We start from the raw sequence: 17,740 nt of genomic DNA, 5'->3' as shown, positions 1-17,740 counted from the left end.
CACTTCCTGTTGTATCTCTGGAACAGGAAGTGATGGGATATCCAAGATTTGACAGGTGTTGCCGGAACAGGAACAGAGGGGAACTCCTCCGATGGAGACACTCGTTCTGGGATAATTCTCACTTTGGAGAGATTTCACTTCCTGTTGTGTCTCTGGGACAGGAAGTGCAGGTAAATCTGCCCAGTGGGGACATAGACAGTAATAAAACAACTGTTTACCACTTCATGAAAAACCAAACCAAAGCTATTTTGTATGGATTGGTAGAATTTAGATTCCCCTCCCCCCCCCCCTAAAAAAAAACCTCCTCTAGAGAAATACTTCATTGTAAGGCCTGAGCAGTTCATCTTTAATCTTACAAACATCACATATCAAGTGCATCGTAACAACATATAAAAGACGAAGACAACATATAAAAAGTGCTGACAGGCAGCTGTGTCCCCATGTGAACCCCAGCGGTGCAGTAAATGGGGTGACATTACATCGCCCCCTACATGTCCGCCTTGTTCCCGCATCTGGTGCCAGCTCCCGCCCCCTGTACATCCAGGCCGTCGCATTTCCCTTTGCAGCTCAGAAATGGACCGGTCCTGAATTGTACCTGAACTCTGCAGCCGTGGAACATGATAAGTCAGTGTAGTGTCACTCTCTGGCTGCTCTCACTGTGACATCATCTCGTGTGTCCCATGCAGACACTCTCGCTCTCTTCCGCTCACTCACATACGCCCCTCCCCCCCCGACATGGGGGGAGGGGCGATCGGATGCCCGTTGGGCCGGGGTACGCGCACCTCCCCCACATTCAGACTCAGTCACACCGCGTTTTTTGCGTCTTCGGGATCAGTCTCGCAGTCTTCATACGCTCCTTTTTTTTGTTTTTCCTGCGGGGGTTGCTCGGTCGTCAGCCGGGGGGGCGCTCGGTCAGGGCCTCCTGCATCTGTTGGCGGCAGCGGGTGTAGCGCTGGACGATCTGGCGCATGTGTTCCTCCTCCTCCCGCTGCAGGATGCGCAGGAAGTTCTGCAGCTCCGGCATGCTGAAAGCGTCCCACTGCAAGAGACAAAACACATTGGTTAACCCCTTCCATACCGGGCACTTTACCCCCCACCCTTCCTGCCCAGGACAATTTTCAGCTTTCAGCGCTGTTGCACTTTGAATGACAATTGCGCGGTCATACAACGCTGTACCCAAACTACATTTTTATCATTTTTTTCCCCACAAATAGAGCTTTCTTTTGGTGGTATTTGATCACCTCTGGGGGTTTTTTATTTTTTGCTAAACAAACTAAAAAAGACCGAAATTTTAGGGGAAAAAAAAAGTTTTTCTTTGTTTCTGTTATAAAATTTTGTTTTCTCCTTCACTGACGGGCACTGATGAGGCTGCACTGATAAGTAGAATTCATGGGCACTGATACATGGCACTGATGGGCACTAATAGGTGGCACTGATAGATGGCACTGGACAGGCAGCACTGATGAGGAGCTACTAACAGGCATTACTGACTGGCATCTAAAGGGCACTGACAGGCATTACTGACGGGGCACTAATTGGCACATTTATAGGCACTGATTGCCACTTTGCTGGGCATGACAGGCATTACTGATGGGGCACTGATTGGCACATTTATAGGCACTGATTGCCACTTTGATGGGCATGACAGGCATTACTGACGGGGCACTAATTGGCACATTTATAGGCACTGATTGCCACTTTGATGGGCATGACAGGCATTACTGATGGGGCACTGATTGGCACATTTATAAGGCACTGATTGGCACATTTATAGGCACTGACAGGCGTTACTAATGGGGCACAGACTGGCAGCTGATGGGCACTGATGAGGAGGCACTGATGGGCACTGATGAGGCTGCACTAATGGGCACTGATGAGGCGGCACTGATGGGCACTGATAAGGTGGCACTGATGAGGTGGCACTGATATGTAGAATTGATGGGCACTGATAGGCGGCACTGATATGCAGCCCTGATGGCTACTGATACGCAGCACTGATGGGCACTAATAGGTGGCACTGATAGATGGCACTGGACAGGCAGCACTGATGGGCACTGATAGGTGGCACTGATAGATAGCACTGGATAGGCAGCACTGATGAGGAGCTACTAACAGGCATTACCTACTGGCATCTGAAGGGCACTGACAGACATTACTGATGGGGCACTAATTGGCACATTTATAGGCCCTGATTGCCACTTTGATGGGCATGACAGGCATTACTGATGGGGCACTGATTGGCACATTTATGGGCACTGATTGGCACATTTATAGGCACATTTATAGGCACTGACAGGCGTTACTAATGGGGCACCGATTGACAGCTGATGGGCACCTTTCTTGGGGGCTGTGCTGATTATCAGCACAGACCCCCCACCCCCCTCTGATAGGGAGAGCTGCCAATCGGCTCTCCCTGTTGGTGCGAACCGAGGAGAGCTGTTTACCGCCACCTCCTGGTTCACGCTGTTCACGTTGTAAGGAGCTTCCGTCAGAGGATCCTTACCACGATCATGGATGCGTTGTGTCAGAGTAACACACCGCATCACCGATCACCGGGAGCGCGCCGGCATGTTATCCTGAAAGACGTCATATGACGTCCAATCAGGATAACAGAACCACCGCCCGTCCGTCATTCTGCTATAGGCCAGGCGGGAAGTGGTTAAAGAAGCCATTTTCTCTTCTGAATAGATGTCGCTTGATTATGGGCAATAGGAAAATACCACATTATGACCACTAGATGGAGCTGAGGAGCACATGAAATACGTCTTTGTAACAAGAGATACAATGTAACAATTTTAGAGAACGCTAGAGGGAATTAGCAAATACATTTAACTATTAGCTACAAAGACAAATGGATCTCTTATGCTCCTCGGCGCCACCTAGTGGCCATAATGTGTTTTTTAATCCATAATCAAACTGTAAAGTCATGCTGGTATCTGACACCCACCCAAGATATGTGTCCTCTATTACATCATGCTGATTTCACCAAACCCTGGACCCCCCCCCCCCCCCCAGAGCTATGAGAAGCCACTGGAATGACCAGACTGAAATGTCACCTTTGGGTGGATGCGATTTCAGTTTACTGCAGCCAACAAGAACAAACGATTATCTGATCAACTGCAATATCTTATCAATCAAAGCCAATACCACTAATCTGTACTTCCCTTTCAACGCTTGAGTTCCGGTCACACTGATGCAGTGCTGGATTCATAGCGATTTCTGTGCGTTTTCCGCACCACATCACAATCGCACTCTATTCATGCGAACTGCTGCGAGTGCCAATGTTAAGTTAATGACACCTCAAAAAAAAATAAATAAATAAAAAGGGTTGCAAAATGCAGTGTAATTGGCTGAACCAGATCACATGACCCAATGCGATCCGATTCCAGTGTGGCAAAAAAAAAAATGCATGCACCTTTTTGTTGCGGGTGCAGTGCGATTTGAGCCATACAAAATGAATAGGCTCAAATCGCACTGAAAAGAATCGCATGTGATGTGAACAGCAATGCGGTGCGATTCCTGTCTGAATCATATGCGAATTCCTGCACTGCATCAGTGTGAACTAGCATAGGAATCAATGGGAACTCAGATAATTCATTCCACAGTGACTTCTATTGTATGCATTACCACATGTGGCCAGAGGTGGGGGGGCGCCGGAGACACTCGGAAACCGTTCGGAGCCGCTCAGATGCACTCAGAAACAGTTGGAGAGGCTCGGAAACACTCAAGAACCGAGTGTTTTGGCGCCACCCCCGCACCTCTGGCCAAATGAGGTACTGCACACCACAGAGGCTTGAATCCTGCTCGTTTTGCGAGACAACGCTCGCAAACTGAGTCAGGATTTAAAAAAAATAATAGCTCATATTGCGAAACGTTCGCAAAACCGCATTACTCGCAATCCGAGGTGTTACTGTATTTTATATTTATTACAATTTTATTTTTTTAACAATTTTTGTTGGGGAGCCCCGTTAGGGGGCTTTGGTGAAATATCAGGAGTCTAAACAGGTGGGGGAGGGGGGTAATCTGCACTACACAGGGCGTTTAGTGTGTGCCCAGGCACACCTGGCACAACCTGTGCGCACACCTACGTGTGACGCTGAGCCTCCACGATTGAATGAACTGAAATCCAAGAAATGAAAGGGGGTGGGGCCAGGGACAGTCAGGCTGGGGAAGAACAGCTAGATGATACTGGACGTCCTCCAGCCAGGCGGGCTCTGACTTGCCGCAGCTTCTAATGCACATGGTGAGAAGCTCACAGTGTGCGGTGAAATCAGAGGAAGCCATTTCAGTCCAGGAGAGGAGCCGCTACAACTGTGCAAGACTGGGGGGGGGGGGGGGGAGTTAAATATTTCATGAGACGGGAAGCGTGATATTTTTTTGGCTGTTCCCCTTTGCTCGACCTGCGGAGTTGCAGAACGAGAAGTGAGACTACCCAGAGGGAACAGATGCCGGTGACGTCATGGCGAAGCGCAGGGAAGGAACTCACATTGACTTCTCCGGTCTCGTTCTCCTTCAGCACGAAGCTCAGAGATTTCTCGCACGGTCCGGCCAGCAGACGCAGCTTCAGCGGCTCCTCCTCATCCGATAATTTCTTCTGGCAGACTGCGGAGAGACAACAAACGTTTCAGGGGTTTTTTTATTTCATTTTTAACTTTTTTTTTTTACATTTTTTTTTTTTTCATTTTGTTCACACTATATACAGTAGTCGTGTCTGAGCACATCTTCTGGTGTTCTGTCAGAATTTAGAATTTTAATCGATTTGAAAATATCGAATATACGAAACAAATCCAAAAACGAATCGTTGTAACATAATGAATGTGACTCTGCAAAATTAAAGTGAAGCTCCACCCCCAAAAATTAAATCTCAGCAGCTACAAATACTGTAGCAGCTGACTAATGCTGGCCATACACTATACAAAAAAAAAAAAAGAATCGTCCAAAATTCAGTCATTTGGCCAGTTTGTTCGTTTTTCGGCCAGTTAATCGGCACAAAATCGATCATCGTTGGAACGTTTTTGAGCCTTTTTTCTATTCTAGGCAGTAGTAAAATACCACCACTAGATGGAGCTGAGGAGCACAGGAGATACATATGTCTTTGTGACAAGAGATACAATGTAATCACATACCAACTAGAGATGTGCATGATGGGAAAATTAGTTTAGTTTTGATTTTCATTAAAGTGGAGCTCCACCCAAAATCGATCATCGTTGAGGCTTTTTTGAGCCAAAAAACAAAGGACAAGATTTGGAAACTTTCTGCCAAACGAACGATAAATTGAAAGGGTAATGCATTTCCCATCAAAAACTGTTTGCTCTAGGTATATGTAAAAAAAAACGAACGAAAAATTGATTCATTTATGTCCACTGAACGATTTATCGGTCATTACATGATGCACACCTCCCAACAATTTGAGATGGGAATGAGGGACACCTGAGTTGGAAGTGGGATTGGGTACCTGTCAAAACCAGGTGCCTGCTCCCAATGGAGGGGGGAGGGTGCAAACCACCAAGGGAGGGAGGGCGGATGGGGGAGAGGAGCAGGTACCTAGTTTTGACAGGTACCCACTCCCACTTCCAACTCAGATCGCTGCAGTGAACTGAGACCAAAGTTTGCACCCTCCCCCCTCCATTGGGAGCAGGTACCTGGTTTTGACAGGTAACCACTCCCACCTCAGATCGCTGCGGTGAACTGAGACCAAAGTTTGCACCCCTCCCCCCCACAGACTACAGCACCATTCACAATGGGATTTTTCAACTTGTGCATGCGCAGTAGGAAACCAGCTGTGAAGCAGCAAAGCTTCACTTCCTGTTTCCCTTACTGCAGATGCTAGTGCCTGCACCCGAAGCCGATTGAGGAATTGCTGGATCCTGGGACAGGTAAGTGTCCTTATACTTATGCTGGGCATACACTATACCAAAAATCGGCCAAACCCATTTTCGAAAAAATGAACATTCAGCCGTGAGAGCAAACGATAGCGCCATCATGTAATAACCGATAAATCGTTCAGTGGACATAAACGAATCAATTTTTTGTTCGTTTTTTTTACATATACTTAGTGCAAATAGTTCAGACGGGAAACCCATTAACCTTTCAATTTGTCGTTCGTTAGAAAATTTCCAAATTTGTCCTTCGTTTTTTTTCGGCTCAAAAACGCCCCAACGTCGATCGATTTTGGGCGGAGCTCCGCTTTATTGAAATCAAAAGGAAACGAATTTTCCCATCATGCACATCTCTAGTTGGTATGTGATTACATTGTATCTCTTGTCACAAAGACATATGTATGTCCTGTGCTCCTCAGCTCCATCTAGTGGTGGTATTTTACTACTGCCTATAACAGGAAAAGAGAAAATAGCCTAAAGAACTTTTTTTTTTTTTTTTTTGTCTAATTTGCATGAAACAAATGTACAAGCCGATTCACTGGAGCAATTGTTTTTTTTTTTTATAAAGAGACCCCTTTGTGGTTTTCCTCTTTCAGCAGGCGTGCAATCGAATGTATTCCTCAGCGATCCCATCCCCCCCCCCGTGCACACAGAGAACGCTCTGGAAAGAAGTGACCTTTTGTTATATAAACTTCTATGGAACGTGTTTAGATTTCTCCTCTTCCAGGATCCTCTGCACAGTCTCATCTCCACCTCTCGGCAGCAGAGTTATTATCCTGCCCTGTGAGCTCCTCCATATTGGGTCTATCAGATAGGAAGCCCAATGGGCAAGTGAAGGAGCTCCCACAGCAGGCTGACAACGCTGCTGCTGATCGAGAGGCGGCGGTTTAGCGTTGTCACCCTGCAACAGGAAGTGCTGTTACTGGTGGGATCTGGTGGGATCTCTTTTAGGTAAGAAACCCTGCAAATGGATTCAAAAGAAATTATATGGTTAAAGCGGACCTAAGCCTAACGTACCTAGACCCCGCGCATGCGCATACACGCCACGGGGTCACCCCAGGAAGCCCTTGCAGCATTTCTGTCTCCTGGGATTTCTACGTCGTGCATCCCTGGAAGCAGCTTTGCGGAATCTCGTGAATGCACAGAAATGCCGCCGGTGTACTGGCGGGCCCAATGTGTTTCTGCCAAGATGTCAGTAGAGCAGCGGCTAGTGTCATTAGTGGGAGGAGTTATGCAAATATAAGAATGCCTTGATGGGGGAGTGTCAGTATGGAGGAGTGGGCGTTCCTAGGCAGGCTGTATTTGCATAAGTAACGCCCACATGTGACGCCATAGGTGTGCACAGCCTATTGCATTAGGGTGCGCACCCCAAAGCTCAAACACATATGGGTGCGCATGTGTATATATATATATATACCGACGATGTCAGCAGAGCGGCGGATAGTGTCATTAGCGCAGAGACTGGTGTGAGCAGGCTAGTGGATGCTGTCAGTAGATATTCATTTTATTACAGTAGTGCCTTGGATTATGAGCAAGAAGAATGCTTGTAATCCAAAGCACTCGTATATCAAAGCGAGTTTCCCCATCAATGGGAACTCAGATAATTTTTTCCACAGTGACTTTTATTGTATGCAGTACCGCATGTGGCCAGAGGCGGGGGGGGGGCGCCGGAGACACTCGGTAAAACTCGGAAACCGCTCGGAGCCGCTCAAATGCACTCGGAAACAGTCAGAGAGGCTGGGAATGGAGAGGAGAGTCGGGAATGGAGTGTTTCCGAGTGGCTCCGAGTGCATCCGAGCGGCTCCGAGTGTCACCAGTGCCCCCCCCCCGCACCTCTGGCCAAATGCAGTACTGCACATCACAGAGGCTTGAATCCTGCTAGTTTTGCAAGACAACGCTCGCAAACTGAGTCAGGATTTTCAAAAAAATAATTGCTCATATTGCGAAACGCTCATAAAACCGCGTTACTCGCGGCTCTGGAGAAGAGCAGCGTATGGAGCAAGATAAAGCCAGATTCCAAGGGCTACTTTTTTTTCCAATTTTTTTTTTTTTTTTTACAGGGACAATTTTTAGAAATATTTCATTTACTTATTATTATTAATATTTTATATAAAATTTGATTTTTTTATAGTAAGGTTGAGTTCCCCCACACACATGAATTGTTTTAGAGGGTGACAACACTTTTCAGAGCCTGCAGTACTGGACCCTCTGTGTCACTGCCCCCGCCCCCCTGTTCATTCTCTTTACTAGCAGTGAACACAACTACCAGCAGGGGCCGCCAGTAGGAATTGTGGGACCCTATGCAGCCTGCCTGACAGGACCACCAGAGGGGTAGGCAGGACAGGCGGCTGGCTTGGGTACTTCAGCAGGAGGGGGAGCAAAAAAAGGGCAAGACCTTCACCCTATGCTGCTAAAGTAGTTTGCAGCTCATTGAAGGGGGGAGGGGGGGTAAGGCGCTCATGGACCTTCTCTCTGTACAGATTCCCCTTTCTACTCTCTGTACACGCACCAAAGTACTTTCCCCTCCCCCCAGCCCCTTACAGAGCAGACACGCCCACTGCAAGCCTGATTTCAGATGATGTGTGAAAACTCAGTTTACAGTCAGATTTCAGACAATAAAGGCACTGAAAGGAACGACTGAAATAAACACAAATGAAGGGAGTTATAAATAGTTACATTGTATTTCTTCTCTCAAAAAATCAAAGAGATTGGAATCCGCCACCCACCTCCCCACCCCCGCTCTGCACAGCGCGGAACGTCTTTCTATTCAAGTGACAGACATCCGGCTGATTCTTCTATAGATGATGACATCACAGAGAAGTCTCTTCTGTGTACCGATCATCCATGAAGTGCGAATGAACATGAATACATTTGTGTCTAAATGTGTCTATAGGCAATTTTATTCTTTGCTTTTTGCAGTTTGTGTCATCAACAGCCAGGTTCAGCCTCCCTACGGGCCCTGGTGTCACAGGGACAGGAAATGATGGGAAATCCAAGATTATAGTTGTCACCTGAACAGGAATACAGGAGAAATCTTACAATGGGGCACTGGCTGTTGGTCAGATGATCGGTCAATCGGCTCCCACATTTACCCCATCTAGGTCGTGGGCTTCTCCCAGGCCAGGCTTCTCCTCCCTCCTCCTCCTCGGCTTCCCCACGTCTCCTTCCTCCTCCTCCTCCACTTCCCCGCGTCTCCTCCCTCCTCCTCCTCGACTTCCCTGCGTCTCCTCCCTCCTCCTCCTCGACTTCCCTGCGCCTCCTCCCTCCTCCTCCTCCGCTTCCCCGCGTCTCTTCCCTCCTCCTCCTCCTCGAGTTCCCCGCGTCTCCTCCCTCCTCCTCCTGGACTTCCCAGCGTCTCCTCCTTCCTCCTCCTCGAGTTCCCCGCGTCTCCTCCCTCCTCCTCCTCGACTTCCCTATATCTCTTCCCTCTTCCTCCTCGACTTCCCTGTATCTCTTCCCTCCTCCTCCTCGAGTTCCCTGCGTCTCCTCCCTCCTCCTCCTCGACTTCCCTATATCTCTTCCCTCTTCCTCCTCGACTTCCCTATATCTCTTCCCTCTTCCTCCTCGACTTCCCTGTATCTCTTCCCTCCTCCTCCTCGAGTTCCCTGCGTCTCCTCCCTCCTCCTCCTCGAGTTCCCCGCGTCTCCCCCCTCCTCCTCCTCGACTTCCCTGCGTCTCCTCCCTCCTCCTCCTCGAGTTCCCCGCGTCTCCCCCCTCCTCCTCCTCGACTTCCCTGCGTCTCCTCCCTCCTCCTCCTCGAGTTCCCCGCGTCTCCTCCCTCCTCCTCCTTGACTTCCCTGTGTCTCTTCCCTCCTCCTCCTCGACTTCTCCGCGTCTCCTCCCTCCTCCTCCTCGACTTCCCCGCGTCTCCTCCCTCCTCCTCCTCCTCAAGTTCCCCGCGTCTCCTCCCTCCTCCTCCTCGACTTCCCCGTGTCTCCTCCCTCCTCCTCCTCGACTTCCCAGCATCTCCTCCCTCCTCCTCCTCGAGTTCCCCGTGTCTCCTCCCATCTCCTCCTCGACTTCCCTGCGTCTCCTCCCTCCTCCTCCTCGAGTTCCCCGCGTCTCCTCCCTCCTCCTCCTCGACTTCCCCGTGTCTTCTCCCTCCTCCTCCTCGACTTCCCAGCATCTCCTCCCTCCTCCTCCTCGAGTTCCCCGCGTCTCCTCCCTCCTCCTCCTCGACTTCCCCGCATCTCCTCCCTCTTCCTCCTCGAGTTCCCCGTGTCTCCTCCCTCCTCCTCCTCAACTTCCCCGCGTCTCTTCCCTCCTCCTCCTCGACTTCCCAGCATCTCCTCCCTCCTCCTCCTCGAGTTCCCCGTGTCTCCTCCCATCTCCTCCTCGACTTCCCTGCGTCTCCTCCCTCCTCCTCCTCGAGTTCCCCGCGTCTCCTCCCTCCTCCTCCTCGACTTCCCCGTGTCTTCTCCCTCCTCCTCCTCGACTTCCCAGCATCTCCTCCCTCCTCCTCCTCGAGTTCCCCACGTCTCCTCCCTCCTCCTCCTCGACTTCCCCGCATCTCCTCCCTCTTCCTCCTCGAGTTCCCCGTGTCTCCTCCCTCCTCCTCCTCAACTTCCCCGCGTCTCTTCCCTCCTCCCTCCTCGAGTTCCCCGCATCTCAATCCTCCTCCTCCTCCTCGACTTCCCCGCATCTCTTCCCTCCTCCTCCTCGGCTTCTCCGCGTCTCCTCCCTCCTCCTCCTCAGCTTCCCCGCGTCTCCTCCCTCCTCCTCCTCCCCGCATCTCCTTCTTACTTCCTGTTGTGTCTCTTGGACAGGAAGTGACTGAAAACCCATAAAGTTACAGCTATTATTAGAACAGGAATTGAGGAGAAATCTCCCAATGGGAACACCTTTTCCAGTACCAATAGTCTAAAGGTAGATTTCCTTAACCTTGGAGAGATTTCTTCTTATTTCCTGTTGTGTCTTTAGGACAGGAAGTGAAGGGAAATCTCCCCAACAGGACAGAGGTTCTAACTATTCCCTCTTCCATCCAAAGCTTATATTATTATATTGGCTAAAGACACACTATTCTTACATATTTATATATTATTGTTACTATTTGTATATAATTTTTGTTTTACAAATGAAACATAACACATGACAAAGGATTCCCAGAGCCCTATGGATTCATTTTTAGAACAAATGGCCGTTTTCGAGTCACATTCCATTGTGTGCTTTCCTACATCTTTCAGCTGCGCAAGAATGGCAGTTAGTACAAGGGGCACACCTGGAGGTCACATGATGCCCCCCCATGGTTGTAATAGGTAGACCAAGCCTAGTGACAGTTGATTCTGGCTCACCTTGCCCCTCCTGCTCCGTCCGCTGGAACAGCGCAAACTTCCGCGGGTTGTCGAGAACGGTGAACTTGCGGAGGAGCGCCTGGATGACCTCGCTGGCCGGGGTCCGGGAGCTGAGGTGGAGGTGCTTCGAGGCGTCTTTGGGGAGGTAGAAGGAGGTCCGGCGTTTCACCTGCTGGGAGTTGGCCGACCCCCTCCGATCCCGGGCGCAGGGCGGCTTCTTGGCGGGAGGGACGGACACCGGGCGGACCAGTTTTAGCTGAACCTTGATGAAGCCGGTGTAAGAGCCATCTTTGTTCTGAGAGGGGAAAAAAGCAGCAAGAAGTCAGTAAAATATGTAGAAGAATAAAAAGGAGAGAGTTTCAGTCTACTAATGTATGTATTAATGTACACTGTATTACCAAAAGTATTGGGACACCTGCCTTTACACACACATGAACTTTAATGACATCCCAGTCTTAGTCCGTAGGGTTCAATATTGAGTTGGCTCCGCCCTTTGCAGCTATAACAGCTTCACCTCTTCCTGGAAGGCTGTTCACAAGGTTTAGGAGGGTGTCTATGGGAATGTTTAACCATTCTTCCAGAAGGAAGGTCAGGTACTGATGTTGGATGAGAAGGCCTGGCTCGCAGTCTCTGCTCTAACTCATCCCAAAGGTGTTCTATCGGGTTGAGGTCAGGACTCTGTGCAGGCCAGTCAAGTTCCTCCACCCCAAACTCGCTCATCCATGTCTTTATGGACCTTGCTTTGTGCTCTGGTGTGCAGTCATGTTGGAACAGGAAGGGGCCATCCTCAAACTGTTCCCACAAAGTTGGGACCATGAAATTGTCCAAAATGCCTTGGTATGCTGACGCCTTAAGAGTTCCCTTCACTGGAACTAAGGGGCCAAGCCCAACCCCTGAAAAATAACCCCCACACCATAATCCCCCCTCTACCAAATGATTTGGTGGCCCAATGCTTTTAGCAATATAGTGTGCATGAGTGAGTTTGGAGTGGAGGAACTTGACTGGCCTGCACAGAGTCCTGACCTCAACCCAATAGAGCACCTTTGGGATGAATTAGAGCGGAGACTGCGAGGCAGGCCTTCTCGTCCAACATCAGTGCCTGACCTCACAAATGCTCTTCTGAAAGAATGGTCAAACACTCCCATAGACACACTCCTAAACTTTGTGGACGGCCTTCCCAGAAGAGTTGAAGCTGTTATAGCTGCAAAGGGTGAGCCAACTCAATATTGAACCCTACGGACTAAGACTGGGATATCATTAAAGTTCATAAAAAAAAAAAAAAAAAAACGACACATTTCAGGGGACATTACAAGAGACCTTCATCAGGGCTCCAAAATGCTGCATTTTGTCTGTCAGCCCCTAATCTCTCACCACCACCATACATTAGGGGCAGTACAGCAACTGTTTGCAGCACTGGGGGTCCTAGATTCAGTGCCAAGCAGTGCTAATGTGTGTTCTGTTGTGTACATTTCTTGTGGCCGCCGCCCTGGTGTCCCCATTATGCAGCCACAGATCACTTGTACAGTCAGTGGTGTATATTGCTCTGTAGAAGCAGTTTCCTATGTCTGTCTGTGTTTGGACGCTGTGTACAAATGTCTGGATGCACTCCGCACAGATGGTCTTTGTTTTGCTCCACTTGATTTTCAAGCAGCTGGTGTCATCTGTCATTGTCACCTTGTTATGGTGTCATCTGTCACATATGTTTCTGTAATATTATCTCCATATAGTAGATACCAAAGTGTGTGCGGAGACGCCGTTACCTGTATTGTGCGCCAATTATCGCTTACACAGCACAAACCTGTCCTGGATTTGGTGTTCTCTGTACAGCACTGCGGTATATGTCAGAGCTATATAAATGTATAATAATAGTGTGTGACTGTGGGGGGGGGGGACATTAGAGTGTAAGCTTCTCTGGTACAGAGACTGATGTGACTGGCTCAGTGTTCTCTGTACAGCACTTCGGTATATGTCAGAGCTATATAAATGTATATTAATAATAATAATAGCGTGTGACTCTGGGGGGAGGTCACATTAGAGTGTAAGCTCCTCTGGTACAGAGACTGATGTGACTGGCTCAGTGCTCTCTGTACAGCACTGCGGTATATGTCAGAGCTATAGAAATGTATAATAATAAAGATAATAATAATAATAGTGTGTGACTGTGGGATGACATTAGAGTGTAAGCTCCTCTGGTATTGAGACTGATGTGATTGGCTCAGTGTTCTCTGTACAGCACTGCGGTATATGTCAGAGCTATAGAAATGTATAATTTTAAAGCAGACTTCCCCTTAAAAAAAAAAAAAAAGATTAAAAGTCAGCAGCTACAAATACTGCAGCTGCTGACTTTTAATAATCGGCCACTTACCTGTCCCGGGGTCCAGCGATGCGGGTGAAAGAAGCCCCGCTTGTCTCCCCCTCCTCTCTGCGGCGCCGGCATTGTCACTGTGGGCGCCCGGCTGTGGTTTCACAGCCGGGCACGCACTGCGCATGTGTGAGCTGCGCGGCACGCTGTGACTGGCTGGGCAATCATCTGAGACCTGTGACGTGTCCCAGAGGGGGGGAGGAGTGAACTGACTTCCGCCGTCGTGGTGCCACGGGAGGAAGTCGGAGCTGGAGCCCTCTAAAAAGAGGGTTTCCGCTCGCCTCCCCCCCCCCCCCCAAAAAAAAATGACATGCCAAATGTGGCATGTCAGGGGGTCACCTTCCCTTAAAGTGGAAGTTCCATTTTTGGGTGGAACTCCACTTTAATAGTGTGTGGAGGGGGGGGGGGGGGATTTGAGTGTAAGCTCCTGTGGTGCAGAGATTGATGTTCCTAGCTCAGTGTTCTCTGTGCAGCACTGCAGTATATGTCAGAGCTATATAAATGTATAATATTAATAGTGTGTGACTGTAGGGGGGATATTAGAGTGTAAGCTCCTCTGGTGCAGAGACTGGTGTGACTGGCTCAGTATTCTCTGTACAACACTGCGGTATATGTCAGAGCTATATAATTGTATATTAATAGTGTGTGACTGTGGGTGGACATTGGAGTGTAAGCTCCTCTGGTGCAGAGACTGATGTGACTGTGAGGGGACATTAGAGTGTAAGCTCCTCTGGTGCAGAGACTGATGTGACTGGCTCAGTGTTCTCTGTACAACACTGCGGTATATGTCAGAGCTATATAATTGTATAAGTGTGTGACTGTGGGGAGACATTAGAGTGTAAGCTCCTCTGGTACAGAGACTGATATGACTGGCTCAGTGTTTTCTGTACAGCACTGTGGTATATGTCAGAGCTATATAATTGTATAATAATAGTGTGTGACTGTGGGTGGATATTAGAGTGTAAGCTCCTCTGGTACAGAGACTGATGTGGCTGGCGCAGTGTTACCAGTACATCACTACAGTATATGTCAGAGCTATTCAGGAGAGAATCGTTCTTCACATCAGCGTACCATACTCATGAAGAGATTGCTCTTAATCTTAGAGTTATAGTCTTTAATTTTCTGCTCCGTCTCCTTCTGGCTCAGCTCCGGTGTCGGGATTTGTTTCTCCGGCTTCTCATCCTGGAAAAAGAATAAGAGAGGAATGTATCAGATGGAGGTCGGAGTTCCCCTTTATCCCACCAGCCAAAAAACTCCCCACCTAGAAAACGATACGGCGCCTCATTTTCATCAGCTGTAAAAGGAACATTCCGCGTCTCTGGAATTTAGTTTACACATTCCGATCGAATATCAGTTATTTACAGATCCCCCATAGGCTGCCATGACATGCTGGGGGTTGTAGTTCCTCTACAGTCATCCTGGCCCCATCTTATTATAATCATTTTTTTTTTTTTTTTGCAGTTTAAAAATAAACTTCTCAGAATTGTGTACTTTCGAATGTTCGCTCGGTCATCTATGACACGAACCGGTTCTACCGGCTGGAAATGGTACGAAACGCGTTTTTCCTCTAAACATTCCTCGCAGTGAAAGGTGAAGATTCCGCACTCCTCATTTCTTCTAAACAACCCCGGGACCGCGCCCCGGACAGACGCAGAAACAGGCGCACCCACTTCTTTTTTATAGGCTTCTCTGCGTAGGTTTAGGTGGATGTAAAGCAAAAAATAGAGCGTGAGAAAAGAGAATCCTGAAATGTCAGCCTTGAGGTTCTATGATACATATTTAGCCGAGGTTCACATCTATGTGTGTGCAGGACGGCGTATAAATCGCATGATTTCTCGCACTAAAAAAAACGCACTGCTGTTAGCAGACATGCGGGGGTGCCGTTAAGGCCCCATTCACATTAGGTGTAGCGGGAACGCTCATTCCCACGCACTTTTTTTTTTTTCATGCATTTCTCTGCATCACGCATAGGACAGTCCATTCACTTGAACAAAAGCGCCAAAGAAGCTAATGTACAAAATTTGGCACAGGGCAGGGTGCCTCTGGCGATGTGCGTTTTGCCACAATTTTTCACAAATTTTATCGCATGACGAATGTGTCAAAATTCCAGCACGTTTCAGGTGACATTAAGGAAAAAAACAGCACCGCAAATGCGTTGCGCATTTATGAAAATGCAGACAGAAACTCGTGACTCTGTCTGCATTTTCAGAGTGACCAATTGTGAATGCAGCCTAAGCCCTAGTACAAACCCGCGATTTGAATGCGTTTTCCACACCACATTAAAATCGCACCACCCTTGGGATCTTCTGCGGGTGTCCAAGGCACCCCCAATTGCAGGTCGCAAATGCAGTGCGTTTGCCTGCACCGGATTGCATGGTACAAGACAAGCATGCGATCCAGTTGCAGTGCGTTTCCAAAATTGGTGCATGCATGACTGCAATTTGGTGCGATTTGAGGCTGAGCTCATTTAAAATGAAGCGGTGTGCTTCCAGTGCGATTCACAGGCAGGGGCGGACTGACCATTGAGCCACTCGGGCACTGTCCGAGGGCCCTGGGCCACTAGGGGGCCCCATCAGGGTTGCCAGCCTCAGTAAAACCAGGGACAGTATGTATAAATCTGTGTTTTTTTTTTACATCTGTCTGTGTATACTGTGTGATTGTATACTGTGTGTGTGTATACTGTGTGATTGTATACTGTGTGATTGTATACTGTGTGGCCCCATAATCTCTGATTGCCTGGGGGCCCCATAATCTCCTATTGCCCGGGGGCCCCATGAGTTAGCAGTCCGCCCCTGTTCACAGGCAATTCATAGTGTGAACCAAGGCTATTTTTTTTTTTTTTTTTTTTTAATGGCAGCCTCTTTCCTGTACTGGGAACCGTATAGCACTATGCGTTTTCCCTGCAGCTTGATTTTGGAAAAGGCGCAGGGACCTTTTGTCTGCGTTTTCTGTGGTATAGGAGCCCATTCAAATAATTGGGCTGCTGTGCCCTGCGCAAACGCAGCTGAAGGGAAACCGCAATAGTGAGAACCTATCCTAATAAATAATATGATATGTAAAATATAAACTGATACATAATATGATAATATGTTATATATAAATTGATAATATAATCATGTGATGTATCCGTTTACATTATGTATCCGTGTATATATGACATATTATGGATCCGTTTAGATTTTGTATCAATTTATATATTACATAGTATATGAATAATAATTTGATCATACGAAATATATACATTGATACAGAATCTAAACTGATCCATAACATGATAATATGTAATATATGCCCTGATACATAATATAAACAGACACTATGGGGTTGATTTACTAAATGCAAAAAGGCTGTGCACTTGCAAAGTCCAGTTGCCCCGGAGCTTAGTAAATGAGGGGGAGCTCTGCTGACTTCCATCATCCAATCACATGCAAGCAAAAATGCTGTTCTTTTTTTTTTCCTTGCATGTAATTGGGTATTTATAATTTACTAAGCTCTGGAGCAACTGCACTTGCAGTGTATACAGTCTATTTTCCTTGAGTAAATCAACCCTATAATATGATTATATTAGCAATTTACTGTATACTGTACATATTATCATATTATGCATCAATGTATAGATTACAGAATAGCTGATAAATCTGATCATATGTAATATATTTTTTATTATAATGAGAATAGGAGCTTAAAAATAACACAAGAAAAAGGAAGGATACACATTTCAATGTTATGTATCAATTAAGTATAACGTACAATGTTATTATGTATCAATTTATATACAGTATTACAGATTATAATATTATTGAATAGGTAATATATAAATGGCTACATAATCCAAACTGATTCATAATATCATAATATGTAATATATACACATTAATACATAATATAAACAGATACATAGATATTACTATTATATTATCAATTTATATATTACATATTTTCATGTTATGTATCTGTTTATAGAATTATATATTACATATGATGATATTATGGATCAATGTATATACTGTATTACAGATTATCCGTTTGTTTATCAGTTAATAGGTAATATATAAATTGCTACAGAATCCAAACTGGTCCATAATATCATAATATGTAATATATACATTGATACATAATATAAACAGATACATAATATGATTATATTATCAGTCTATATATTACATATTATCATGTTATATATCTGTTTTTTTTATTATGTATGTAATA

At 47.1% G+C, this 17,740-nt stretch overlaps 1 protein-coding gene across 2 annotated transcripts in view; it reads right to left on the bottom strand.

The window, feature by feature from the left end:
* Nucleotides 1–318: 318 nt before the first annotated feature.
* Nucleotides 319–17,740, bottom strand: part of RASSF1 (Ras association domain family member 1) — a 60,298-nt gene continuing 42,876 nt past the window's right edge. For both annotated transcript variants that reach the window (XM_073591644.1, XM_073591645.1), the window contains 4 exons: nt 14,604–14,714; nt 11,171–11,465; nt 4,487–4,602; nt 319–1,039 (listed from right to left, as the gene is read on the bottom strand). In XM_073591644.1, the coding sequence (XP_073447745.1) occupies nt 893–1,039; nt 4,487–4,602; nt 11,171–11,465; nt 14,604–14,714 (669 nt within the window). In that variant the 3' untranslated portion in view covers nt 319–892. The remainder of the gene's footprint in view (nt 1,040–4,486; nt 4,603–11,170; nt 11,466–14,603; nt 14,715–17,740) is intronic.

This window comes from Aquarana catesbeiana, linkage group LG07 (genome assembly GCF_042186555.1).
Source record: "Aquarana catesbeiana isolate 2022-GZ linkage group LG07, ASM4218655v1, whole genome shotgun sequence".
NCBI lineage: Eukaryota > Metazoa > Chordata > Amphibia > Anura > Ranidae > Aquarana > Aquarana catesbeiana.
Note: the sequence above shows the minus strand (reverse complement) of the source record. Positions and strands in the feature narration are given on the sequence as shown.